The following is a 26,712-nucleotide window of genomic DNA, read 5'->3' on the forward strand; positions in this document are numbered from 1 at the left end:
AGATGGCGCCACAGTAGCGTGCGTTGTCTATGAAGAGCGCTGCACGGGCAGAAGAGGTCTGTCTGCGGGGGCTGCCGTGAATCGCGCCCATGCACTGCGTCTCGCGATCTCCCGATTAGTGATGCAGTCATGCCACAATATCGCGAAATGAACACATACAGAGCTGCGATCAAATTTCGCAATAAGGAGTACCGTAAACATCTGAATTTTTTCTTTCTCACAGACCCAACTGCGACTTCCCCCCCACTCCCCCAATCCCATGTGCACGCTTATAACACTGGCTGTAGCAATTAATGTAGAATGCGAACTTATTATATTACGAAGTGTAATGCAGAAAGGTGATACTTCACACCTCAGAGTAGAGAACATCACAAGAGAATCACGCACCAAGATTTACACAAGATAGAACACTTTATTGTAAGACATGGTGACTTCCTCCCTTGTGTTCCTTTTATAGTTTACAGCTCGCGATAACACGGGAAGCTCCAAGACACCAAAGAAATGAGAGAGGGAAAGGGGGGAGGGAGCTGTGACACAGTGGAGGCGCTCATCAGCAAAAGTGAAATGAAGAATATGAACACGTGACCGCCTGGTTGTTTTCTCGCTGCCTTTTCCAACTTGTCCAAAGCAAGTCCGGCAACAAGACTGTTGCTGGCCTGACCCATCCACCGATGGAAGGTCGAGACAAAAACGCAAAGGGCGGGGCCTGAAGGGGGGGGGGGGGGGGTGATGACCATGTGAAGACAACTAGGGGTGTAAGTGGGGTAATGTGTGCGGGATCTTATGTACAAGTAATGGCCGTTTCTTGCTGCGCAGTGACGCAGGCGCGGGCGCGCGGTCAATGCGTCGGGTAGTACGAACTTGCGGGGTAGGCGTTCCACGCTTGCTGGTAGTTGTAGGCCTGCAAAAAAGACACAACAAAGCCGTGAGGTGTTGCAGGTGTCACATCAGATTGACACTGCATGCGAAGTGTCTTGTGTTCCGCGAAGAATGTTACCACATTTCGCTTGCACGTAGTCAAAGATCTTTGCAGTTAAAATGTACAATCCCAAGCAGAGTTCTTTAAACCCTTTGAAGGACAGTACCACATGTTGGTCCCGCTTTTCACAGTAACCTCACCGTGATGTGGCGATGACATAAAAGCAAGCAGCCTCTACGTAAATCTAAAAGGTTTCTCATTTATATTGGCATGTAACGAGTATATGGTCTGATAAAGAATCTTAGATATAACAAAGAAATTTCTACATCAGATGTGACTATTACAATGAGGAGCAACTGTATAACGACTGAGATTAAATGTTTGTGTGGCTACGTTACTGCACATCAGCTAAACTAATACTTAAACACTTAAACTTAAAATTGAATATTTACACTGTTTACTTTTTCATTATGTTTTCCTCCCCTGTTTTCCCTTTTTCAAGCTGCCCCGTAATGAAGTATCTTTTGTGCTAAGTTTCTTTGTCACACTAGAGCACAGACATAGGAAAAAGCCCATGCCCATTTTGTGAAAGCATATTCACTGAAAACACTATAGACATTTGTGACAGCTATTGCCCTTTTCGTTTTGGTGACATCAGGCATTGCAATTTGCCATCCCCGCTACTACCAAAAATCAAATATCCATTTATTAGCCCCAACAACACCACAGCACTTAAAGGTGGGCAATGAAGACATTTACGTCTCGCTTGATGGGAAATGGCCTAGATGAACAGTGGCATATAAGTGGCCCCACTCCCACCCCTTCTCTCTTGCAGGATGTTTCCCAGCTTTCAGGTTTGACTTCTTGTGAACAATACCTGATCAAGAATGCACTCGCAATGCTTTAGACACAGCACCATCTTCTTATGTCCATCAAAGCATAAAAGCATGGAATGTATCTTGTTTAGACTGTACCTTTTAGAACCCCCATCAAAAATAAAGCCATTACTGGACATAATCTTATTTGCTGTTTTACCGACTTACCGCATTTTTTTCCGCATATAACCCGCACACCCGATTACAAACGCCCAAGAAAAAAGAAAAGCGTGTATAACCCGCAGACATAACTGCCATACAACAACGCTCGTATCTTTGCAAAAACAAGCTTCATTTGCAGATGCATGATTTGTCCATGTCACATCTTCAGTTAGTGGCTTTCTTCCCCCCTCGGTATGCTGATAAGCTTCACCTTCTGCTGCACTGTAAAAGGCGGCCGTTGGGAGCAGTTCATCGAGTTTTGCGTGAGCACTCTCGCCACGTACACTCCGCCAACCACTAAACGCAAAACAGCAACCGAAGAGGAGGAGAATGAGCAACCATGACGGAGAAAAGAAGGGAGGTAGGGAGGTTCCATACACAGGGGTGAGCAGAGGGTGAGGTTCCCTTGGAGATAAAACATGCGGCGGAGAACCTTGCCTCGAGGTGTGGCTTCACGGCAGCTCAGTGCGTGCTGCCGTGAAGCCACACCTCGAGGTGAAATTTGCACATAACCCGCACCCCAACTTAACTGTTAAATATTTTGAATTTTGGTGCGAGTTATATGTGCAAAAATATGGCATCTCTTTCCGTTTGTCATACAACACTGAACATTGTGTCATAACACTGTGTACGATATATATCAAAGTTGATGTAATGTTGCACTATAAATATTCACTGTCTTACTTCATGCACCCTACACTGCAGCAATTACAATATTACAATGACTGTCAAGTAAATGGGGTTTCGAAGCTCTTCAAGTGAATATGTTCACTTTAATTACTGAGCCCTTGCCTCCCCGATGTTTTGCAGACGGAACAAAGCTCGATTTTAACTATTATTATTAAGAGACGAGTTGTGTGAATACCTGTGGGTAGCCGGCCCACTGCTGTGCATAGTTGTACTGGGCCGTGGCATCGGCCGCTGCTGCGCTTGACGTGGCTGCGGCTATGGCTTGCGCTGCGGATGCGGCCGCTGCGTCGGCTCCGTTCAGCTCCGCCGTCTTCGGCTTCTTCTCTGGCGTCTCCTGGGGCTCTCTGGCAAGACAAATAAGCCAAGGCTTCGTTTACGACGCTGCCTCAGGCACGTTTACCAATCCTTCTGAAGTAAAGCAACTTCCTTAAAACTTTCTGGTTCAGTGATTCCCGTAGGAACTGTGATGCCTTGCAGCAAATATCCAACATGCAGAAGAAAAAGTAGCATAGCTAATGTCAGAAACTCCGAGTCGATTTGGTGCCAGAAATAAACATAAAGCATCTGTGCGACATCTTCGGAGCATCCTGCCTTAGGCATATCACTTGCCTTGGGTGGCACAAAAACTGTCTTCAATATTTCGTGGCCACACTCCTTAGCACCATGACGGCCAATTAAGCAGTTTGAAGAACCATACACTGCCTCCAGTGTCTATTCATGAGAAAAGCCTTTGATATGTTGCCATTCTCATTCAGATGCACGAAATTTACATTCATCACTTCAGTGACTAATTTAATCCTAAAAAAGAAGGCTGGGTGAAAAAAGGAAAGGAACTTTAATGGAGTACAGTCATCTGTATATACCCTCGAGTAGAATAAATCCACAATGTAACTAACTATTTTACCTTCCTGACCTTGGTTCTATTGAAAACCACATATGCTCACAATTTCCCGAAGTAATTTAACGCAGTTTCGATTTAACGAAGTTTTCGGCCATTTCAAGCATGTACTTGGACCCATACAGGCAGGTTAATTTAGCAAAAACCTGTCTGCCAAGGCAGTGGTTACTTGCGCGCGTACTTCCGCATTGAAAGTTTGACTCTTGCAGTAGACGTTCCCTTCCACCCTGGGCAGAGAGTGTCGCTTTGACCACTCACGAACGAAAAAAAGCAACGAAGGCACTAGCACCGGGAAAAGGCAAAGTTACAAAATCGCAGCCCTACCGCCTTGCACCAGCAGGGTTAGCAGCAAAAAGTTGCTCCTTTCGTCTTCTGCAGCGTCAATCGAATAACCTCTCCTTTCTAACATGACAGTATGCCATGACGGATGTATTTCCATGTCGGATGCAACTTCAATACAATGACGTTCCACCGCATATTAAATGCGAAAACTCGGGGACATGTGATCAACCTTCAGCAGCTACATACACTGACAACTAGCAGCCTCATGCAATTTCTGGCATCTCCTCACTGGCTTAGGTCAGTCTCGTGCAACATGGTGCGGCGGAGCAAGGATGCTGCGAGAAGCAGCCAAAAAGGTTTTTGCACGCAGGGCCGTTTGCAAGTAAAAAATAATAATTTAAAAAAAAAGATAATGAGCGGCTGCACAGTGTGTCCCACTGCATGAATGAAAAGTGCCAACTCACTCCGCTGGCCTCTTTTTCTGTGCCAGCTCCTGTGCCTTGGCCAGCTTGGAGTACTCGTCAAAGGCTTCTTGAACCCTAGAGACAAGAAACAAAAAGGGCTATTTAAAGGGACACTAAAGCGAAAAAATTAATCAGTTTGGATGAATAAAGCATTGTTTTGAGAACCCTGCAGGCAGTCATTTCAAAATAATAGTTTGATTACTAGATGAGAAAATGAAGGTCGAAGTATCAGTATTTGAATTTAGCGCTGAAACCCCGACGCCGGTACGTCAGCGTGACATCAGGGATTCCAAAGTATGTTTTTACATTTGGGCCTCGTTGCCTGAGTAAAGGTTCCCGAAACTTGCTATGTTTAATATGTGGTTCCTTTGGAACACAATGCAGTCAATCTGTACCGCTGTACAAGTAAGTAGGCCCTAGAAGATGCCATCAAAATCCATGACGTCACAGCGACCATGTGCGGGAACTTTAAAGAGGCGTCGCCACCCATCTTTCGTTCTTGCACTTTTTTCTGGCTTACCAAGCGTCTTATTGTAGTAATAGCGGTGTTTTTAGTGTTGTAGAAAGGTAATTTACTGATGCAGAAGAAATCATTTTTCTCGTTAGTGTCCCTTCAATAAATGTTGAGCGCCAACACCCAGAGCCAGCCACCACAACTTTCATTTACCATACCTCCGAATGCATGTAACCCGTAACCCAGCCCGTTCTCCCCCAAACCAACAACCCTCACAAAAGGTATTAAAATGTCTATGCACGGTGGGTGTCCCAACCTAACATCGACAAGGATGAAAAAAACTACAGCGGGCTTCCCAAGAACGGCATCCACTGTATAATGATGGGCATCATTCTTGATAATCATGAGTCATCTCACACGAATAATTACTGCGGCAATTACCAAATCAACAAGGTAGCAATGCAAAAGCTGTGGAAGATGTCATGAAATTATCAATAACAGCGTTCTATACAACCTATGTGTTGCGTGGTCCTTTATCCCAATAAGAAAAAAAAGGGGGGGGGGGGAAGCCCACAAAATCTAAAAATGAAATGAGATCAATTGCAGTGCTCTCAAATGTAAACTTCGTCAAATACAGGCCTACATTATCGCAATGGGAAGGCGTGACCACACTCTTTCCTCAACATGCCAGCAGCTGTCGGCACGTCTTCGGTCTTTATCAAATGCAACGCCCTGGCTTCAAACATGCAGAATATGCATGTCATACTAAATGAAGAGATTTACGTTAGAGACCTTTGCTCTCGCTGGCACGCGGTCACATAATACCATTAAAATGTTACAGGTTATTTTCTTTGTAGCAAAAAAAAATAAAAGAAAAAGGACCGTGCTAGACCTAGGTGACTCATTTCTCATTATCCTCAACAAATTATGCATAGACACCTTTTGGTTATGGTTGTTATGCACACTCTCGATGTACTTGCTGCTGTGCTAAAAGCAAGTCGGAACTCTTTGCACCAGTGCATATAAGTAAGAGTTTTAGATTCATTTTACAAGCCGCATTATGAACTCACTGTTAGCTACCAACATCCAATTGGCGCAGGTGTCCTAGAGATAATTAAATAGTTAATTAGCAAATTTTAATCAGGCTCCCAAATGGTCCAAAAAGTTTATCTTGTCTGTCCTTGTTGCGAACCTTGTTCTGCAGAAAGTATCACTGAATCTCGAATGAACATATTAAAATTATCGGAGACAGTCGCCGCTGAAACGCACAATATTAAACACTACCGCTATACAGGACCTGACACAACAGCTCCAGATGCATTCAAGACAACTGTGTCATAATCCTGGCAGACACTATCATGCTAATAGCACAACCACATAGCACAGAGTAGCACCCCCAATAGCAACTTACTTCGTCACATCACTGCCAAAGTCCTCAAGGAACTCTAGCTTTCTCTGGAGGAAGACTAGCTTGTCGGCGGCCGGCAACTGGGTGTTGCCGATGGCCAGGTCGAAGGCCTCCAGCACCAGGGCCTCGTCGGGCGGACACTGCTGGTATCCCAGGTCGGCCAGTTGCATGTAGAGTCGCGTGTTTGTCTGCCGTTGCAGTGCGTCGACACAGATGGAGACGGCACGGCCACCGCGGCAGGAAGCAGGCCAAGAAAGGCGGCAGAACACCGAATCATCAATGGCCGCCAGGATGCAGCACCACCACGGCATTATACGGGTTGGTCCGTATACGGGTTGGTCAGGCATTATACGGGCCGGTGAAACACCGGTTTATCAGCGGCCACGCGGAGGTGGTGCCGCAGTGGAGTGCAGGCAAAGAGGAAGGGGAAAGAGGGGGGCGGGAGAGAGAGAGAACAAAGCGCGAGCAGTTAGGCGAGCGACGACGACGCCTGCAGCACGAGAGCGCCGAGTGGCGTTCGATTTCATTTTTTTACTCACTCCTCTGCCCCCAGCTTCCACTTCACACCCCCAGAGTTGGTCGCAGCTGTGGTTGCAGAAGGCGTGTGAGCGCGCGTGTTGTATTGTGGGGCAGAGGGGAGAGAAAAGCACCACCCTACCTGTGAAAAGCCTAGCGCTAGTACTCCCGAATGGTGGCCATCCACCCCTCCCTAGGGGCGGGCATGCAACATTGTGCCTTCAAGTTTCCAGGTCTAACGAGGCTAAGCAGTAACACCGGTGTCACTCTAGTGGTCTGCAGGATGCATAACAACACATGGCTAGCTCTAGCGCAAGGTGTTATCCACATTCTTTCATTTTCCAACCCCAGGCCTTTCTTTCACTCTCCAAGGCCTATGCAGAAAAAAAAAGCATCACTTCTCCTTAGCCATCACAAGCCCAGGCACACCTAGCACTGTTAACATCTCTAGGGTTTCAGTGACTGCTTTCCGTGCCACTTTTCATTAGACCTTACAGGGCAATCAAGTCTCTTTTCTATTTTTCTTCTTGGTTTCTCATCAGACAGGCTGCTACTGCTCAAAACAGTCAACAGGGCTCATAATTGTAACGCCAGTTGCAGGGTTGACGAGGGAAGGCGGTCTTCGATGACTGAAACCACTGTGGTTGCGGACAAAGAAAGAATAAAGGAAGGAAAAAAAAAAAGCAGAACTGTTGTCAGCATCTTCCCGAGCGAGAAAAACCGACGCCAACCGACTCACCGGCTCCCGGTCAAGGGCCTCCTTCAGCACTTCCTTGGCGTTTTCCAACTTGTTCTGAACCTGGTGGAAGACAAAAATAAAGGAGTGTCGGTTAGGAACCAACGCTGCAATCTGTGAAGGTTTCGAGAAACAGCCTTTCCACTGTAAATCTTGGGCCCATACGATGCTGCGCGCAGGCCAGACGTGTGCTCTGCCCGTTGTAACGATCCACACGTGTCAGACAATTCAGCCCGAATTTTGACATCTTGCGGAGACGTTGCAGACAAATAGTACAGGTAAACCTGCTGCATCTTCCAAGCTCAACGAGATCTATATTGGCAGGAAGATGGCAGAAACGGTAGGCTGTAAACGTACCAACGTGTAATCGTCTCCAAAACGTGGGGGGTCGAGAACAGAGGTGCGTATTTCAGCGACAATAGGCCGAAGTCGAAGGGCTGCACGACGACGTCTGGAATGCCCGAGCAATCGTGAAGGCCCAACCTAGAGCACTTGAGTTACCTGAAGTCACGACATAGACGGAGATCGCACCAAGTGTCTCTTTTCTGTCTCCAACACAGCGAGGGCCCTTCACACATTGACAACCCCACATCAGCAAGAAAAAAAAAAATGGACTGTCGTCCCAAAGTCCAAGACAAAAGAGCCATGCAAAAGTCCAACCCCTGCTCCATTGGGGCAACCCTCGGCTCACCTTGCACAGGAAACGGGCCAGCTTGCCGGCAAAGTGGCTCTTGAGCGAAGCGGTCTCCGCCTGCGAGATGCACTTGCGGTACAGCTCCTCCACCTTCTCGGGGCAGCCCCTCCGCCGCTCGACGTTGATCCGGCGGAGCGTCGGCTCCAGGAGGTCGGGAATGCGCGACTCCATCTCCGCCAGAATGGCCGATGCCTCCTCAAAGCGGCCTGAGAAAGCATGTTCCGATTCAGCACGTCCCCCTTCCTCTGACAACTGCAGACTTGTACCTATGCTCTGCTTCATATTTAGCAGGCAAGGCTGCAGAAGCCGACATGTAAGTAGAGCGGTCATAGAAGCCTCACTCTGTGTGTTTTGCAGTCCGGTTGCCATTGATCTGCGAAGCTTTCTAAGGAATACAGTAGACTTTCGTTAATGCGACTCTGCTTAATTCGGTTTTTTGCTTAATTTGATCCCAGCTGAAGGTCCTGGCTGGTGCCGATGCCTTTCTGTAGGCCCAAGCACACCTTAATTTGATCCTAAAGTTCACCTCCACTGGTAATTTGAACTTGACCAGTCGTCGGCGTGCACGTGCTTGACCTCCTTAGTGGCAGCATCTGTCTCTGCACAGCTTACGTGACAGTGAATGCAGTGAACACACATCATTTCCCAATGAGAAGCCTATTTTCGGCCTGCCCTACGAAAATTTTCTAGTGATGACCGTAGCTCACAATGTCTGATTACGGTATTTACCCAATCCGAACACGCGCATTCTTTTCCTTCTTTATTTTCTTTTTTTCAGGACAGTTGTGCCGAAAATTGCCTGCATGGTGCCTATCGGACAAGATACCAAAACTGACCTCGCCACATTTGTGTACTTTACTGCATAACACAGATGTATTGCAGCGAAGCTGACTAAAAACTGAGGCGAAGCTGGCTTTAGGGAAACCGGCCTCCATTGTGCACTTGGGGCCAACATTACAGTTCTACTTTGTTTCGGAGCTCTAATGCCATTTCTACGATAGGTTTATACTTTGGCCACATAGAAACAGGGAGCATGTTTGATTTCGGGGCATATTAGAATCAGTCAAATATTGCCAAATGAATCAGCGGCATGTTTTGTTTTTTCTGCAAGTTTAAATCGACCTGCCAGATAAGTCTATCAGTTTCCTCAGTCCCGTCAGGTTTGACTTAACAGAAGTAGTCTCTGACTACTTTACGACAAACTAAGCGTTACTTGTGCACCTGTGTTCATATTTGATGCGCTACCTTTCAGCCGCGACTGTGAGCAGCGAGAGAAGTTAGTCTCTGGCCTTTGTAGCTTTGCCTGTATGTATGAAATGTGGCAGTTGCAAGCATGCATAAACGCTGTTGTGGACAGACCTCTGGAGCTAATGGGCGTGAGGTCCGTTTCAGTAATGCCAGTAGTGGCAATGCAAGCAGACAAACCAGCAGACCAAGACCGATTCGTGGATTTGCCCTCCCAAAACTGACACAATGGAGGTATGAAGTATGCCGTACTGGACGGCTCTGGATTACACTGTGCACCTAGTGTGCTTTACACAGTGTGGCTAAATCTCGCAAGCAAGCATGCATTTTGCAGTTTTAACCCCTTCGTTTCTGCCAAAACTAAACGCCTATGAACTTGTGACGAGCACACCGCTGCAGGCAATAAGACGCCCTTAGCGGACGAACGGAGACCAAGTCGGCTGCCGCAATGCTAACGGCGGTACAGTTGCGTCAAAAACTTGGAGTGCGGTAAATGAGGCCAAGAGCCAATCATTACCCAAGCCTGAAAAACGCAGATTGGATTTCAGGTTTGGTACCTGTTCTAGCGTATGCAACCAATTGTACCGTTACAGTCGTTACAAGTTGGGAAACTGGACCAAAATTTCGCTTAACATTTCTTCCAGAACTTGCATTCTACAATCATCTAATGCCAACTGTCCATCTTTACAGTGTTACTTAAGTTTTCATTCCCGTGTATCGCAGCCTTTGCTCAGGCGAACGATTAGGCAGAACGCGAAACATCTAAATGGCATGATTCCAGCGTCAATTTACATTGGAAGCTGCAGTTATGTCAAATAATGCTCGATCGCTTCTTGCAACGCTGGCAATTGTGGTGGTGCAGGTGGGCAGGATGCACCAATAAATAATCGTTGATGCAACTCAGCGAATCAACTTTAAAAGATATTTTTTAAATTCTGGCACGGACCGATGGCGCACGAAACCACAAACTTCTTGTGGTTGCAAGCTCACTGCTGCCACGGCACTTTCGAAGTGTAAAGCCCATTCTTACCATGCTTCTCCTCGTAGGTAGCCCAGGCTAGGCTGATGCTTGGCTTGCGCACCAGATGCGTTGTGCAAGCCCGCCGGAAGACATCGTTCACCTTCTCCGGCTCTGCTGTGTCCAGGTACTTTATGTACTGCAACCGACAAGAACGACCAACAGATCAATGGGTTTTCTTGGCGCAAAGGCCAGTCTTGGCCTCAGAGTGCCAGGCATGCTAACAATGAGCTGACAGTGCTAAGCGAAGTGTGAATGAAACGACGAGGTAAAGAGGCCTAAAAGAACTTTTTCAACCGACCATCGAAATTCATTTTCTCCGGCTTATCCGATAACTGAGGCATTTTTTGCAGCCCCGTCCGTGTCCAAAAATATCAGTCAGCGACTGTATTAGGTTTCCGAACGTGAACTGAAGAGCCAAAGAGAGGCAACGCACTTTCTTTTGATTCGGACTGCTCATCACTGACAAGCAGCCAGAGCACAAGGCTTCTCTTCGACTAGGCAACCCAGCATGACTGCTGAGCCAACACACTGCCGCCATCGCATTTTTTTTCTTTTCCTTCCTCCATTTCTTGTTTGCTTGTTCATTCTGTCTCCTCCTCCACATCGCCCTTGTCACTCTCCCTGTGGCCAGATCGCTGCCTCCCTTGTCTGTGGGATTTTCTGGCAACCACATTATGGAGTGTTAGCATGTTAGGTATTTGGGTAAACGCAAGTGGACTGGGCGTTTTACCGGGTGTATGGAGCTGCAAACGTGAACAGTCTGGAGTCTGCAGCCACTTGGTGGTGCGGGGCTCAACCAGACAAACACAGAGCTAATATTGCATTAACCACTATTTGTACTTTGCCACTGATGTATAATACAGATGGTTACTTCAATATTAGCCGTTTCTCTGGTTGAGCTCTACGCCACCAGGTGGCTGCACCGTGCAGGTAGTTCACGCTTGCGTTTACCCAAATACCGGACGTGCTAAAGCTCTCTATTAGAACTGGTATTTCGCCTTGCATGCCTGCACTATGAGCAGTATACATAAACACAGAGTTCTATGGGAAGATAGAAGGAGTAAAAGAAGTGCATTATATCAGCTCCTGCACTATAAGTGGTTACATTATAAGTGATCTGAGCTACTGCATTTACTCAAATCTAGGCCGGCCCCAATTCTAAGCCAACCCCCGAATGTCTGAGGCCAGAAAAAATTTTAAAAACTTACTTCGAATGTAGGATGGACACAGAAGTGAGAACAGCATTTATTTAATATGAACATGCCAAGCTCACTCTACGTTATCGCGTTAGCATCGAGCTTCCGCCCGTGCACGCGCAGAATGTGCGGCGTGCTCTGTGAACAGCTCCTCTCTGTTATCGCGTGCTCATTTTCTTTATTGCTGTCATGTCCTCGTTGCGGCACATGCGAAAAACGCCCCCCATTACCCCATGAACGACGGACGTTTTTCTCACCGATGCCGAAGTCCTGGCCGGCTTGAACGTTTGACGATGCCTCTACGGCTAGCACAACTTTTCGTTTGAAAGGAGCACGATAGAGGCATTGCCTGTTCGGTGCCATTATGATAATTCTACGCTATGGGCCACGCTGTACGCCAATACGACACAGGTCAAAACAGCGACGTCGCTCGTGCACTTCAGTTGGCTACTGGCGTAGCTAATAGCAGCTGCGATACTGACATTTCTATACGGCCCTAGCTATGCATTCAATTTATGATTTTTCAATCTATAATTTTTCAATTTACAAACTGGTGCGTTTTTTATAATCCTCGAGTCTAAGCCGACCATAAAGTTTAGTATAGGATCATTTGAAAAAAAAAAAAAAGACTATCGGCCTAGATTCGAATAAATACGGTATATTACTTCTTTCAAAAAGGAAAAAAAAAAGGATGTTTACTTGGCAGTGTTGTGCTACTATTAGATTACAGACTTTTCTTAGCCCCACCTCGCAGATTTCCAGTGCTGATTTCGTAATTATAACCTGAGCACACTGTGACCCACCACCGTAGCTTACTGGTTATGGCGTTGCACTGTTGAGCTCGACCTCACTAGTTCGATACCAGTCGCGGCAGCCGCATTTCGATGGGGGTGCAATGCAAACATGCTTGTGTACTTAAGATTTAGGTGTACATTAAAAAAAAGAAAGAAAGAAAGAAAGAAAGAAAACAGGCGGTCAAAATGAACGCACAGTCCCCACCACTACGGCATGCCTCAAAATCAAATCGTGGTTTTGGGACTATGAAAGATGGAAAAACAAACACACACACACACAAAATGCTCTATGCGCAAACCTTGTTCTCCCATAGGAAAATAAATAAAAAGAATAAAGAGCTGCTGCTAACCTTCATCCACATGTCTTCGTAGAGGGCACAGGCGATGAGGCACCGCTCGTAGAGTATCACAGTCCGCGGGTGGTTGCCGTTCTGGGTCTCGAAGTCGAGGTACTCGCGCCAGTTCTTCAGCTGCAGCCGCTCAAGGGGCTTCACGTGAAAGTAAGGCCGCTTGATCTGATGAGAAGAGGTTGAGGAAACGCCAATGAATTTTTAATAACTGAAAGGCAGCTAAATTTTTGACCCTGCCTGTATACATTTGTCAATAGCATTCCGATTCAGAATTTTTAAAAGTTCATAGAGGTTGCCCTGCAACATATATGCGTATGGTCGACTTTCATCAATTCGGCCTTGACAGGACTGACGAAATTGATGAAGTTGCGGCATATACGCGTATGGTCGACTTTCGTCAATTGGACCTTGATAGGACTGACGAAATTGATGAAGTTGCAGTAGAACATTGTTGATGTTTCCATAACGTGTTTTCCCTGTGCCAACGTCTGCGATCAAGAACACAAAAAATGACCCAATAGTGTTCCGCTCGTTTTTTACTGGTTCTTGTGTTCTTCGAAAACATGATGTTACGCCACCAACGTTCAGTACGTTCCCAAATTGCAATTGTATGATGCGTTTTCCGGCCGCTAGATCCCATGTAAAGGAAATGCGCGAGGCGCGTGCGACCGAGAACAGTGTATAGTTGCCCGCCGTGGCAGCTTCACTGCAATACTCGCCTGCCCGTCTCACACGAAAACGCAGGCGTGCACTCAGTTTCTCATTTCGGTATCGGCAAATCTTCTCTGGGGTCGTCCCATGCGGCATTCACAACTATCACCACAAATCCTATCGTGATAAGCGTCTTCACTTATCTGTTTTACAGTGCGTGGTGCCGTCAGAAGCATAGCACGTTTTTAATAGGCATTAACCGCAACGCGCTGCTGTTCCCTACTGCAGACTGCGATCGTATACATCTTCTGGCCGCTAGATCCCACATGAACAAGAAAAGGCGAGAGGCGCACGTGATTGAGAGCAGCATATAGCCACCCATCTTGCGTGAAAACGACAATGCGCACAGTTTCTTATTCGGGTACCAGCAAATCTCTGCCCTGGTCGTCGCAGGCCGCATTCATAGCTATCGCTCACCTAGCATCTTCACCTATCTGCTTTACAGTGCGTGGTGCTTAGTGCCATTGGTAGCATACTGCACGCTTTTAGTAGGCGATAATCTAAATGCACCGCCATTCCCTGCTGCAGGCGACGCGATGTGGCCATCATGTTTCGCTTTGGTTTCCTGTCACCCTCTTAAAACACCATGCAATAAGACAACAAACCGCGTCTCGGGTCGCCAGAGAACCACAAGCTTGACGTGCGTCCGTGTCTCGTGCCGCAACAATATGCACAACGCTTTGCATTACACAGATGTCGGCAATAGTTGAGCCTGTCAAATTTTTTTTAGTTACTTCGGAGCGTGTTTTCTTGGTTAGTACGTTTTTTCTCACTTTTTTATCCCAAGACGTATGAACGAGGGTCTACTCTATCTGCGCTTACTTTTAAAAAGAAAGAACAGACAAAAGAACATACAAAAGCACTGCTGCTTTATTTGGCAGTACTCACCCAGTTCTTGAGCGTCTTCGAATCTTAACCCACACCTAAGTTTTCATAACTAGAATATGTGAAAATACTGCATACCCCAATCTGACACAAATCCAATTTCATAACGAGACGAAAAGTAGCATGCTTCCGATTTTCACAATAAGAAAAAGATGTTATTTAAAATCCAGCAGAATTTACCTTCACAAACTTAAGCAGCATCACCACTATCAGAAAGCTCTTATCACTGTCACTGGACCGCAACATACCCGTGGGGCTCATTTTTGTTTGACATAGGCCCTTTCGCTGTTTGCAAACATTGGCCCTGGATGGCTTGCAATTTCGCCTTTTGAAATAGCCCACTAAATTTAGAGGGCAAAAAAACTCAAGGGCAAGTAGCAAAAGTGAGGTAAAACAGAAGCCCATTGATTTTAATGGGGGAAGTGGGTCTTAAAAATTTTTTTCTTATTTTTGGGTGAATCTTTCATAAATTCCACTGTCTGGGGTAATTTTTCGTGCTGATTTCAGATCTGTAATTAGATTTTTGATAGCTGTAGCGGTTCAAAAAATATTGAGGTCTGAAGTCAAATTAATTTCAAACTCGTTACGGGGTTTTTTGATGATTCCGTCTTGCTAAATCAAAAACTAAATGCATGACACCATTGCTAAAGACCTACTGTAGGGGGTGATGCTATTTTTATTCATTTGGAAGTATTTTGCGGACAAGAAAACAATCTTGCATTTATTATGAACATTTTTTTCTAATTAGCAGCGAGTACTATACCTGAATGCAATTTTCATGACGGTGCAAGAGTAATAAAAATAGCATCACCCCCCAGATCATTTCAATACGAATAAAATGATACCACCCTTGTCATTTTTGGCCAAAGACAACCCAGAAAAAACACCCGTAAGGCGGAGTGCAGTGTGCAAAAACATCGAACTGAAATAAACGCATTTGAAGTTTCAAACAAATGTAGCTTTTGCTGAAGTGAATCTACAGCAATACAAATGGCACCCTTTTGAAGCTCTATGTTTTGTAAGAATGGCCATATTAAATGTGTGACTGCTCACTCTCAAAATAATAGTACACTGGCCACTGAACTAGCACAAGAAACATTATTAGGCACCATGCTCTACAAAGAGCATGGTGCCTGGGTTTCAAACCGAAGTGTAGAACTCTGTGTGGGCATGAATATAGTTCCAGTGTTGTACATGCAGGCTGTCTGATTGATAGCAGTCTCCATTACAATCAGTGAGGAATTTTTTCATTTGGTATAATTGACCATGTTACTGAATGAAGGCTCTGAGTGTAAGTAGCCTTCCAAGTCATCTTCACCTGAAAGTGGCTGTGGAACTTAGGATCAGAGAGCCAGTGATAGATATGCAGCTGCTAGGTGCTTTCCAGAATTTTACTTTTGTATGATGCCTCGATGACTTCTGCAGCCAGGTGTGTGCCAGCCCAAGGGGCCTAGTGAACAGAGCTCATGATGAGGTTCTCTTTATGAAGGGGTGGTATGATAGATATTGTTACGAGCTATCGTGACAATCTGATAATAGAGTGAACGCGCAATGTGCTTGGTTGAGAGTCCGAAGTGCCGATGTGCGAAATGCACAGCCGCAGATACAAGGAGCCGACGCGCGATGTGCTTAGTCGCGCAGTTCAAGGTGCCGACGCGCGAAATGCCTAGTCGCGGGCTCGAGGAGTCGACCCTCGACGCGCTTATTCGGGCAGTCCGAGGTGCTGACGCGCGAAATGCCTAGTCGCGGGCTCGAGGAGTCGACACTCGATGCGCTTATTCGCGCAGTCGGAGGCGCCGATGCACAAAATGATTAGGTGACGCTCCGAGAAGTTCGCGCGCGATGTGCATGATCGCCGAGTCGGAGACTCCCTATGCGCGAAATGTTTAGCCGCGTTTCCGAGGATTGCGTGCGCGATACGTATTTGTCACGAATTCGAAACACCGAGTGCTGAAAGGCTTAGCCGCATGTCCGCGGATTCCGCGCGTGAATGTTGGTTGCGAAGTCCGCGTCGCCGATGCTCGGAATGCTTAGCCGCGAGTCTGAAACGTCCACAAGTGCAGGGATCGGCCACGCTACTGCGATGTCCGCGTAGCGCCCGTTTTGACACGTCGAGATTACGGCGAGTGGAGACATCAAACTCGCGAGGTGCAAAGAGCCGAGCAGACGACGCGAGCGCCGGACCAATGGCGAACCGCGCTAGACCAATGGCGAACTGCGCTGGAGTCACGTGGCAGGCGCGGCCAATCGCAGACTCCGGCACGACCTTCAATCATTTGCTTTTTGTGCGCTTGTTTCTGTATGGAGGAGATCGCTGAAGCGGCAAATTTGAAGACGGAGAAATGCGCTTTCCAACGAGACCAAGATGGCGGCGCTCGGTCGCGCCGTTCCGGAGATATCGTGGCGTGAAAAACGCTGTTCTTTCTTGATTTCCGCGAGATTTTTCGCCACCTTGGCTGATAAAACGAATTTTTTAGAGCACTTCCAAGTGGTTTACAGTGATGATACTTGGGTATCAGATAGAAAAGGGGTCATAGAAATTGAAAATGTGATTTTCAAAAAATCGTTTTTTTTTGCCATTTTTCGCGATTTAAAACCCACGTCCCCCCTTAAGCTCTTCCCCTCTGTACATAGTCACAATATAACAAATTTGCCACAAGTTATACGAGAAATTGTAAACATTAGTCTTGAGGCATTGTGCTTTCTTTATCCAAAAACATAAAAATAGGCTTTCCGTTCATCGATACAACTTAATTAAGAACACGCTTTTCGTTTTCACATAGTAAACTAATGAATCACGTAAATGCTTGTTTCCTAGGGCCACAAATCACTGCTGTTATCGCGCGTGTGAAATAGTCTATTCTGACTTCTTGAACAACTGCGCAAATATTTCGAATGCGATGGTGGTCCTTGCCTAGGCTATCTGCATCACCATTTTCTTCTGCAACATGGAAGAATGAAAACAAGTGACGTAGTTCTGTTGTTGCCAGCTTAGCATGTTAACTGACACCTTCAGCACAAGCTATGACGTTTTTTTCATTACTGCAGAAAAATGCTTAAAGCCAATCTGATCTCTGTTAGCATCAAACTATTGCAAGGGTCCTAGTTACAATGATAAAAACAGCAAGCTCACTCCTTCTTCGAAGGCCCACCGTCGACCCACTTCTGCCTCGTTCGCCTTGAACAGTTCTCGCCGTTTCTCGACCACCTTGTCCCGGATGTACTTAGCCTCATTGTCGTTCTTCTGCAAAACAAGAAAACCATTTCACACGCGTTGAGACAGGTGTGTGAGGTGTGCACAAAAGCACATACGTGTGTTGTTTCCACGAAACTTCAGTATACTCATGCCAGTATTGGTCCTACAAGTCCTACATAGGCCCATGCTACCCCATCCTGGGATCAAAACACCAAAGTAGGATCATCACGAATGTCGAATCTAGAGACAGAATTAGTTCCTTTTATTTGTCTTCTTAGCTAATGTTAGACCAGTTTGCTTGTTCCTGCCAAAGGCAGGAACAGGCAACCTGGGGTAACACTGGCTTGAGGTTGGCCATACACTGGTGTTACTCATGTCTTAGCTTGATTCCAGTACACTCATGCCAATGTTACTATGTGCATTAGCCCATTTTCAAATCACAGGCCCGATTTCAAGATCATAATGCCAAAAGCTGAAGAGGGAAGAGCCATACACCAGCACTAAGTTGGGCAAATGCTGGCACTAAGCTGGACAATTTCTAGAATTAACATCGGCAAATTCAAAGCAAAAGAAATGGCCAGTGAATGTACCAGGCCCAATTTTCAGCACCTACCAGTGCTTTGGTGTCTTCCTTCGTGGCGTCCTCAACACCTGGGGGTGGAGCGTCGTCCACGCCCGGCGGAGGGGCATCCCCGTCGTCCTCATCAATTTCCATCTGCGCGGTGCCCGCCTCGTCGCCGGACTGGCCAGGCGGCCCCACAGGCGTGGCTTTGCGCATGGACTCCATGTACTGCTGCCTCAGCTGCAGGAACTCATCTGTGGACAGTATGTCTTTGGGCAGGTGTGTTTTCACATGCTCCTGGAACCTGCGCAGCAACATTATTGTCTGAAAAACATTTCGTGGGCTATGACAGTCTGCACAGGCAGCTCCACATCAAGCTACCATTGTTGCCAAGGCGGGCCCGAACGATTACCGTGACAGCCAGCACACCCTCGCAACTGAATGCCCAAAGTGCTACAGTGGACAGGCACGCGTAACACTCAGTGTCACCAACGTTAACACGAGCACAATCTCGATGACATGACTAGATGCTGATGAAAATGAACACTTTGCTGTGCCAAGCAATGCCAACAATCTCTCCCTCTAAGGGCCAGAGTTGCCTGCATAATGTGCATTCTGTGACACTTCCCCAGAAGATGCTTCATTCACACTGTCAACCTGATGAACGACGCATGCGTCATACACGTTTTGACTCTGCAAAGCAGGCCTTCAATATACAGTGATGTGGCAACATATGGCGAAATAAACATTGGTAACAGACTGTCCCATCTTGGCGATTCATTGCTCTGCCATGTTCTCAAGTGACACATTGGCAGTGAATATAACAAATGCCTCTGAGAATGTGATATCATATTAGACATTATACTTTGTTCTGTATTTGTATGTGCGTTATTTTAACTCTGCAATTCCTTATCTGTTTATACGGTCATCGCAGTACACATCACGGCCCTCTGTGTGTTAGTGACTGTTTATAAACTCATTGTGGTGAGACTTGCATTTGCCTTTATATGTTCGTGGGTGTATAAGACTGTATGGCGTGGATTTTTGACCCTATGATGTGGTTTCTTTATTTACTACATATATTTTTATACTGTTGTTTCTGATATGTGAAAAGGAGTAGCTGTCACCATTATAAGGCAACTACATTTCTTTTATTTTCATTAAAGAAAAGAAAACATTAGCTCGTGCAACTCCATGACCAGCTCGGCAGAACTTATAGAAGCCAGCCACCACAACAGGAAGAATGCGAAGCAATCACGGCCTCAATTTGAATGGGAACTGCAGCATGCAAGACCGCTTAAAATATACCAAACTATTTTGATCAGACCGTGGTGGGACATCGGAAACGTGTTCAAACTATTTAAAAGTTCAAATTAAAGAAGGTGCTTGACCCACATTGGCCTCCTTTTGAACTTCTAAACACTGTCAAGTTCACCAATGTGGACGACAACAAGGCCTATTATCCCAAACAAGCTCACGGGCTATGACATGTGCCTAGCAGAGAGCTCCGAATTTTGAACCTCAAGGGTTCGCCATGGAAAAGACGTATGAACAGACAGACAGACAGACAGTGCAGAAAAAGCGCCAACTTTGGACACGGGACAGGACAAACAGAAGTAACAAACCATTTTGACTAATTTGTTGATAGAGCTGTGCCAGTTCCTTCGGTATGTAACTCTCAAGTGCCCAGCTAGAGTGCGAAGCTGCTCACTTTTCGAAGTGGTGTCCGTAGAGCTGGGTGGGCACCTGGAGTACCCGCTCGTAGATGGCGGTGACCTCCTTGAGGTTCTTGTTCTCCAGCTCCCACGTGACAAACATGTCCCAGAGACGGTCTGAACGGAAGTCCTGGCCCGACGACTCGATGGCACGCTCGAACAGGCTGCGGATGGGGGCGCAAACGTAGCCCACGTCTCACACATACGGTAACAAACTTCACACTGGCAATGACAGCCCTGCGCACACTAGTCACGACTCTCTGTTCCATAAAAACATTTCGCATTCCAGTAGGCATACATTAGAACATCTTTGCACACATGACTCATGCCAAAACGTCCTAGAAGTTCAATTGTTAAGAAAAAGTGAACTTGACTTCATACCTAGCTTCGTGGTAATGCCCCTCCGCAATACCACGAAGCCACACCTGAAACGCAAATTCTTAGAATTTTGATGCCTGTTATATGCACAAAATTATGGTACTCACAGCCGTGCTAAAATTACTCACTCTGGTGCTGCCTCTCAGCTCTGCTCTCAAACATAATTCACGTCCTCCTATGTTCCTTCCCAAGCACACCTCAGAATTATTTTAAAAGATCCTGTCACTTCGAGCGGCACACACATGAAATATGTGTGCAGCAATGTGGGTTCGTACAGTAACGTCAGCATGGTCATGCAAAATGCAATAAATGGCCAGATTTCGTAGCTGCTCACTTTTTAACCTTGGTGTAGTAGTTTTCTTCATCCTTGAAGTGCGACTTGACAAAGTTGATGTAGTGAATCCACAGGTCGACACTCAGCGGGATGGCGGCAACTCCTCGTTCGAACGTCTGGAAAGGGTGCAACGGTAACGTAGGTCAAGCTTACCAAAGTTGCACAGTCCATCGCAGAGCATAAATTCGCTGACCACGCAATTTCTGCAGTACCTACCCAGAAGTCTGTCTAATGTAGCCACTTACGTGAACAGAACACAAATCTGTTGCGCATATATCTCATGTTAGACACAAATGTGTGAGAAGCGATTCTCTCGCCAAGACCAGTACAAGTACTGAACAGCGGCCTGCAACGAGGACGCAACACGAAAATGTGGCCAGCTGGCCAAGATTTGACATGCGACAGTGAAACGCGTCCCCACCTCTTCGGCTTTTTCGATGGAGCATAGCTTCTTCTCCATGTCGGCATACTTCTTCCAGTAGCCATAGCAGTAGGGGTAGTAGGAGAAGAACTTGTCAAAGGCCTCCCGCGCAGCTGCCAGGTTGTTCTGCAGCAGACGGAGACAGCAACACAGGGTTCACTGGGCCGCTTTATATAAGCATGTGTAGTTGTGACCATTTGCGCAAAGGCAGCAAGGAGGCTACAACCTGCTACACTGATGCTCTCTAGGAAGCTTGTAATTAAGCACTCTGCATGGCTAATTACAATTTCGTAGCTGCGGAAGTAAAAGCACTCCTGCAGCAGCAGCAATCCCTTCTGTTCTAAAATAGGAACTTTTGTCTTAAAAGAGTAGCAAGTCATTAGTAACATGCTACAATTAAGAAGTTTTTAAAGGAGCATTTCACAAGGGAAAAGCATGGTCTATGTTATAACACTGTGCTGCCTTCTCGCAGGAAAAAGTCAGTTTTTCTACAGCAGCGTTGGTGCCATCTATTAAGACTGTAACAGCGCTGAATCAAAAATTCAGCTGAAGTGACAAATCATTCCTAATGTGCTGCAACAACTGGCAGAAAAAAACTCAAAGGACTTATTTAGCAATAATGGAGTCTTTTGTTAGACCTGGTGGCACTAAGAAAAAGAGTGCGAGTAAATGTGATAAATCTCTCATTTGCCATGGTGCCACCTGTCAGAAGCCAAAGCACTTTCACGACCTCACAGCATCAAAACTGCCAAGTTGTTTCAAAAACAGATAAAACTCATTCTAACGGTGTTTTACCATTCGCTTTTCTCGTGTAAAGAAGGGCGAGTAGCAAGAGCAAGTTCAATTTAAGCAATTGTGTTGGGTACTACCATGTTGTCATACTGGCTACACAAGACATGGAGGCCCAAAACACAGAACCCACAAGATCATGCATGCACGCACGTATGAATGCTTCGTCCTTGCACTTATTAGTTGTGTGCTTTGAGACTATTATTTTACAGGACATGCAAGTATTCTTCACAAACTATTCTGACACTGTTCACTATCAAATGGTTACAGCCCAATACCAAAGCACTTCATACTGCCCAGGCTGAGCTAACGAACAACTATGGTATCGACTGGCACACAGACTCTCCCAAACAGGTCAGCTAAAGTGGCAATGCAAACCTCCCCATTGCCAACACAGCTTTGGAGTGTACTTGAATAATTTGTAGCACACACACACCTTAGAAACTAGATGGACATTCCCTATGTGTCCGCTTTCTTTACTACTCTCCACCGCATGTCCCAAGCAGCAGGAAAGTTGCAGCACTATAGCACATCATGCTGAGCTATGGTGGCACTACAGCACCTGCTGAAAGTGGTCCAAAACACCGGAGGAGTTTTGCTTTCAACCAGACTTGCCAACAGTAAAGCCAAAATGTGCATTTTTATGCAGGTTTGCTAGCTCGCACTTGCTAGACTGGCATCCCAAGAGTATCAGGGAATGGCACAGCTTCTCTTTGCATCGGCAGACGAAAATTATACCAGCAGACGGAGAAATGAATCCCCAGGAGCGGCAGTTCATGACACAGCTCCTCTTTCAGTCAGCAGACAGCAGACGACATACTCTCTTTGGATGCAGAATGCTTTGGTGTGCACTAGTGAAAACTCACCTCCTGCTCCACGTACTGCAGCAAGTAAGTCCACCCAGTGAAGTCTGCTGGGTTGTTCCGCACCACCTGCCAGTACTTCTCCAGCTCCGCAGACTCCTTACCTTCTTTCTTGGTGTCACCGGCGCCACCTATGTGCGTCCACCCGTAACAGCCGCAGGAGGGGGAGGAGAAGAAGGGGCAAAAAGACGAGACACGCAATGGGTCAGCGCACTTGCACCTATGAACCTGTCCACCCATGAAAGAAACGAGATACAGACGAGAGAGGAAGGCATCGGCTTTTAAAGAGGTGGTTATTACCTTGGGGCAACCCTTTAGCTTACAAGAGTAGTAAGAGCGGCCTCCTCCCCAAGGAGAGGGCGGGCGTCATCATCATTCCACTGTGGCAATGTCCCGTCTCGACGTGACGTCTACATGTTGCGACCAAGAGAGAGCGTGTGCGTCTACAGGTGGGTCCGCGGGACACAGCACAACGCAAACAGGTCAGAATAAAACAAAGAGAGATGCACATCAATGGCGGCTTCCTCCACATGTCGGCAAAAATACAGCCGGCATTTTGCCTTTTTTTTTCGTTGGGACTTAGAAGGCGCACCTGTCAGCCGTCGCTGCCTTGCAGGCCGCTGGGGCAGACCCCTGCCGGCCAGGGGGGGCGGCAGAAGGCACGTGCGCGTTTTGCCAGAAACGCAAAAACAATCGAACGCCCCCAAACAGAGGGTTGGGGGAGTGGGCCGGTGGCCATTTTCTCACCGAGCCAAGTCACTGAAAAGCGATCGGAGGGGCAGTGACTGGGGGGATCTGGGGAGCGAAACGGGGAGCCCCGGTAGTGGCACACCGCTTCGTCCTGCTCACCTTTGGCGTCAACCGACGCGGAGCTTGTGCTGTCGCTTCCATTTTTGCTTGTGTGCATCGTGCTCTACTTGGCGTGTACTGAAAAAAATATAAACATTAATTTTTAAAAAATGAGCACACGTTGCATGAGAGGTAGTGCTATCTAATGATAGGCCTAACGTTAGGAGGCAGGAAGACAGCAATAAAGATTTTGGGCTGACAAGGCACTGCTGATATTTTAGCTGAGGACGAATAGCACTGTGCGAGTCATGTAATACATAGAACAAATAAATGTTGGCCTGCTCAAGCAATGGCTGACCAGGGAAGAGAAACGCAGTCAGGGGAGGCAAAGTAGTAGTGACAAGGCTACAAGATATTTCTGTCAGGAAATGGCTGCAGTGAGTTAGCTAACACAGGATCTTGGTAAGTGGAGATCCATGTGAAAAGCTTTTATTCAACAGTGGACTTAAAGATCAGCTGCAAAAAAATTAACTTCAGCTAATTCGTAGTGTAGTGTAGAATTCGTAGCGTACACCGTTGGAGCAGTCTTAGCAAAGCTGCAAGGTTGGCAATGTCTAATTTTCTTATTAACAGCCTTTGAACTGCACTTAAGATGTCTCGAGCAGCTGGTGGTCAGAAGATATGACGCAAATCCCAGCCCGTCTCGCTTGCTGTGTGTTGTGTTTTTTCGGCGCTATAACCCTCTTCTGGAAACATGCACCAACTAGCCCCCCAACAAGTATTACTCCCCAGCCCATTGCCTCAGGTTTTCAGTGTGCTGCCTAACCTCAGCCTAACCTGAGCTTTTTTTTTTCCAGTTTCAGTATCAAAAACATCAATTTCTACTAGCTTTTCATGAAGCACCCACTCGTACTTGAGACGCAATATTTTGCGTGGGCGCTTGACATAGAACACCCAGCACAAAAACACGACAGGAAATATGGGAGACAACCACAATGGAACACATGCTGGTGAGAATGGAGCTTGCTGTGCCAAGTTTGCTGCCTACATTTCCTGTCCTTGTGTTTTCATACCACGCTTTTCTTATGTGAGAAGTATATTACCACCTACCCCGAGCTTCTCTTTTCATGCTTACGCACTGATAATAAAGACACGCAGAACCCAAGCCAATCTTGGGTTCTTGCATTCGCGTTGACCCAAGATCTGAAAATCGCAAACCACCGTGGGCCCCCAAACTGTCTTAGGTCGCCCTCACAGCTTTGCTTGGCTTAAAGCAGCATACTTAATTCATAGTGCTAACACAGTCATTCCATTTACTACGTTTTATTGTTTGCCCCTTTTTGCTCGAAAATGCTTTCTGTTTGTTGCAAGAAAAACTATTCTTTTTTGCTTTCAAGCACCTTTTTATTTTCCACACTGCGGAGTCCCGAGCGCTAGACCCAATTCTCAAACTCTGCTGCTCCTCTAAACCCAAGAGTAGGCTACCCAACGTGGCTTGGGGACCCACAGTCTTGGGTCCGCAATTCTAAAACTCTATTGACCACACAAAAAGAAAGCAAACCTCAAGATTCAAAGTTACCTGCACGATTGCTTTGAATCTTCAGCTTAACAGTATAGTGGCCTGTTCACCATGAATACAAATCACTAGAAAAAGATTAAGTATGATATGCAGTTACATCATCATTTGGGTACACACCAGCACAGAGAGGGAATCATGTTAAAACTTGCAAATGAACCTCACTGCTGACAAATGTACGAAAGTAAAGTCAGCTTGCCGTTGTATTATTGCAGCATTCTGCAACACAATGAAAATGCTTCCTAAACTTGCCACTTTTCCGAGAAAGAAATAGCTGGACGGGGGGATAGGTTATCGTATGGCATGAGGTGAAAGAAACAAAATGCTAAACTGGAAATCGGTAGTAACATTTATCGCATGTTCTTGCTAACTGAAAGTATTTGTACCATACGAATATCATCCGACGGCAATGTGCGATTAAGTTCGCAAGTTGGGTACAAGTCTGTTATTAAATGACTACGGATATGACACATTTACCTGAATACTGTTCCAAGTCATTATCGAGACACACAGCTAAAAGTCTGGAGAGCATGACACGAACATGAGGCAGACTAGCGTCCTCTACGGGTCAATGCAAAGCAGGGTCACGTTTCAGCGACCATCACGGCCTAAATTGCTTAGCAGCACTCGTGAACACAGGCCTGTCGAAAGTACTAGAAACAAATTAAGCATGAAAAGCTGTAAATTAGCGTTTAGGACTAACACACAGCGGAGTAGGCTGAATAAGATCAAACTGCTACCACAAACTTTTTTTTTTATGGTATGCAAATGACAGACGTCCGAAGCACGGCCTCTTCCGTGTCTACATTTCTCGAATACGTACCGCTCAAGCCAAGGAGGCGAAACTAGTCTTCTAAGCATTAACTGTTTCCACCGATCCAAACAACATGCCAAGATTACAGCGTTGAGCGGACAGATACGCAGGTCAAAGAGCAGGTAGTCAACATATGACAGACTCTCTTGCAGTTCCGATATGGCGACGGGACGTAAAAATGCATGCACTGTCCCCGCTCATGAAACGTTTAAAAGTTAAAACGACACAAGTGTTAGGCATTCCTATGCTGGGCATTTTTTTTTAACCCACCAAACAGCCGCGTTACGATACCTTCTCTTATCTGACTGCCGAAGCCGCCTGTGCTTGTGAAAAAAAAAAAAAACGCTTCTAACGTTTCAATGACTACGGTTACACCGAAGATCATCGTTCAATCAATAAGGTATATCAAAGTTGAGCGCGAAACAAGTAGGGTTCTAGCCAAAAGTGCAATCACATATTTTATTTTGTCAAGAAAAACATAAGAAGCCACTTAATTCACACGAGAGGTATATAGAAGCATAGACCGACACAACGAGTAATGCTGAAGCGTAAATACAGCTTGGAATGTAAATTCGGAATGTCTAACGTACGTTTGAGGCCAGACAACCAGGTAATGTTCAGGAGGCGAGGGCGGATTAACCTCGATTACTTTGATGTGAGGATGCCTTCTCGGACGATGCGGAAGCAGCCTCTGTAGCGAAACAGCGCGGAAGTTCAGCAGTCCCCGCTCCCAAAGCCGTCGTATGCGGTCGTGTTGACGTTTATTCGTAGGGCGAGAATGCCCTGGTGCAGGAATAATGTGCCGCTTACCCAGATTAAATCCGGTCGAGCCAATAAACCGCCACAAAGATCACAGTTTTGTATCACAAAAACGTTCAACTAACGCTGCTCACGCCTCCTCTATTTTGACGGGCAAAAGGCGAAACACGTCGCGCACGCAAGCCATTCAAAACGTGAGAGGGCACAAACCGAAAT

At 46.4% G+C, this 26,712-nt stretch overlaps 1 protein-coding gene across 10 annotated transcripts; it reads right to left on the bottom strand.

Annotated features, from left to right (window-relative positions):
• Positions 1-392: 392 nt before the first annotated feature.
• On the bottom strand, positions 393-26,679 carry Prp39 (pre-mRNA processing factor 39). Of its 10 annotated transcripts, none has more exons than XM_075675124.1 (17): positions 26,548-26,646; positions 26,328-26,428; positions 23,408-23,485; positions 22,562-22,689; positions 20,907-21,032; positions 20,486-20,601; positions 19,770-19,937; positions 18,110-18,362; positions 17,434-17,544; positions 12,705-12,869; positions 10,374-10,500; positions 8,096-8,304; positions 7,408-7,467; positions 6,156-6,340; positions 4,291-4,365; positions 2,822-2,990; positions 393-901 (listed from the first exon to the last, which is right to left on the bottom strand). In XM_075675124.1, exons 3-17 carry the CDS (start codon positions 23,463-23,465, stop codon positions 839-841), a joined length of 2,013 nt encoding a protein of 670 aa, XP_075531239.1. In that variant the 5' UTR covers positions 23,466-23,485; positions 26,328-26,428; positions 26,548-26,646; the 3' UTR covers positions 393-838. The 10 variants fall into 10 exon arrangements, with proteins under 10 accessions (XP_075531239.1, XP_075531243.1, XP_075531242.1 ...); XM_075675128.1 differs by lacking the exons at positions 26,328-26,428; positions 26,548-26,646 and adding exons at positions 22,859-22,968; positions 23,151-23,317; XM_075675127.1 differs by lacking the exons at positions 26,328-26,428; positions 26,548-26,646 and adding exons at positions 22,859-23,001; positions 23,151-23,317.
• Between the last annotated feature and the right edge of the window lie 33 nt (positions 26,680-26,712).

Source organism: Dermacentor variabilis, chromosome 11 (genome assembly GCF_050947875.1).
Source record: "Dermacentor variabilis isolate Ectoservices chromosome 11, ASM5094787v1, whole genome shotgun sequence".
NCBI classification, from domain to species: Eukaryota; Metazoa; Arthropoda; class Arachnida; order Ixodida; family Ixodidae; genus Dermacentor; species Dermacentor variabilis.

Bases quoted from the DNA above. Each gene is read 5' to 3' on its own strand.
- Prp39 (XM_075675122.1), bottom strand. From the start codon at position 22,798: ATGGGTGGACAGGTTCATAGGTGCAAGTGCGCTGACCCATTGCGTGTC. The intron at 20,602-20,906 runs GTGGGGACGCGT...CACCCTTTCCAG, and splicing joins CCATCGAAAAAGCCGAAGAG to ACGTTCGAACGAGGAGTTGC. The intron at 17,545-18,109 runs GTAGGTGCTGAA...CTTGTTTTGCAG, and splicing joins AGGAAGACACCAAAGCACTG to AAGAACGACAATGAGGCTAA.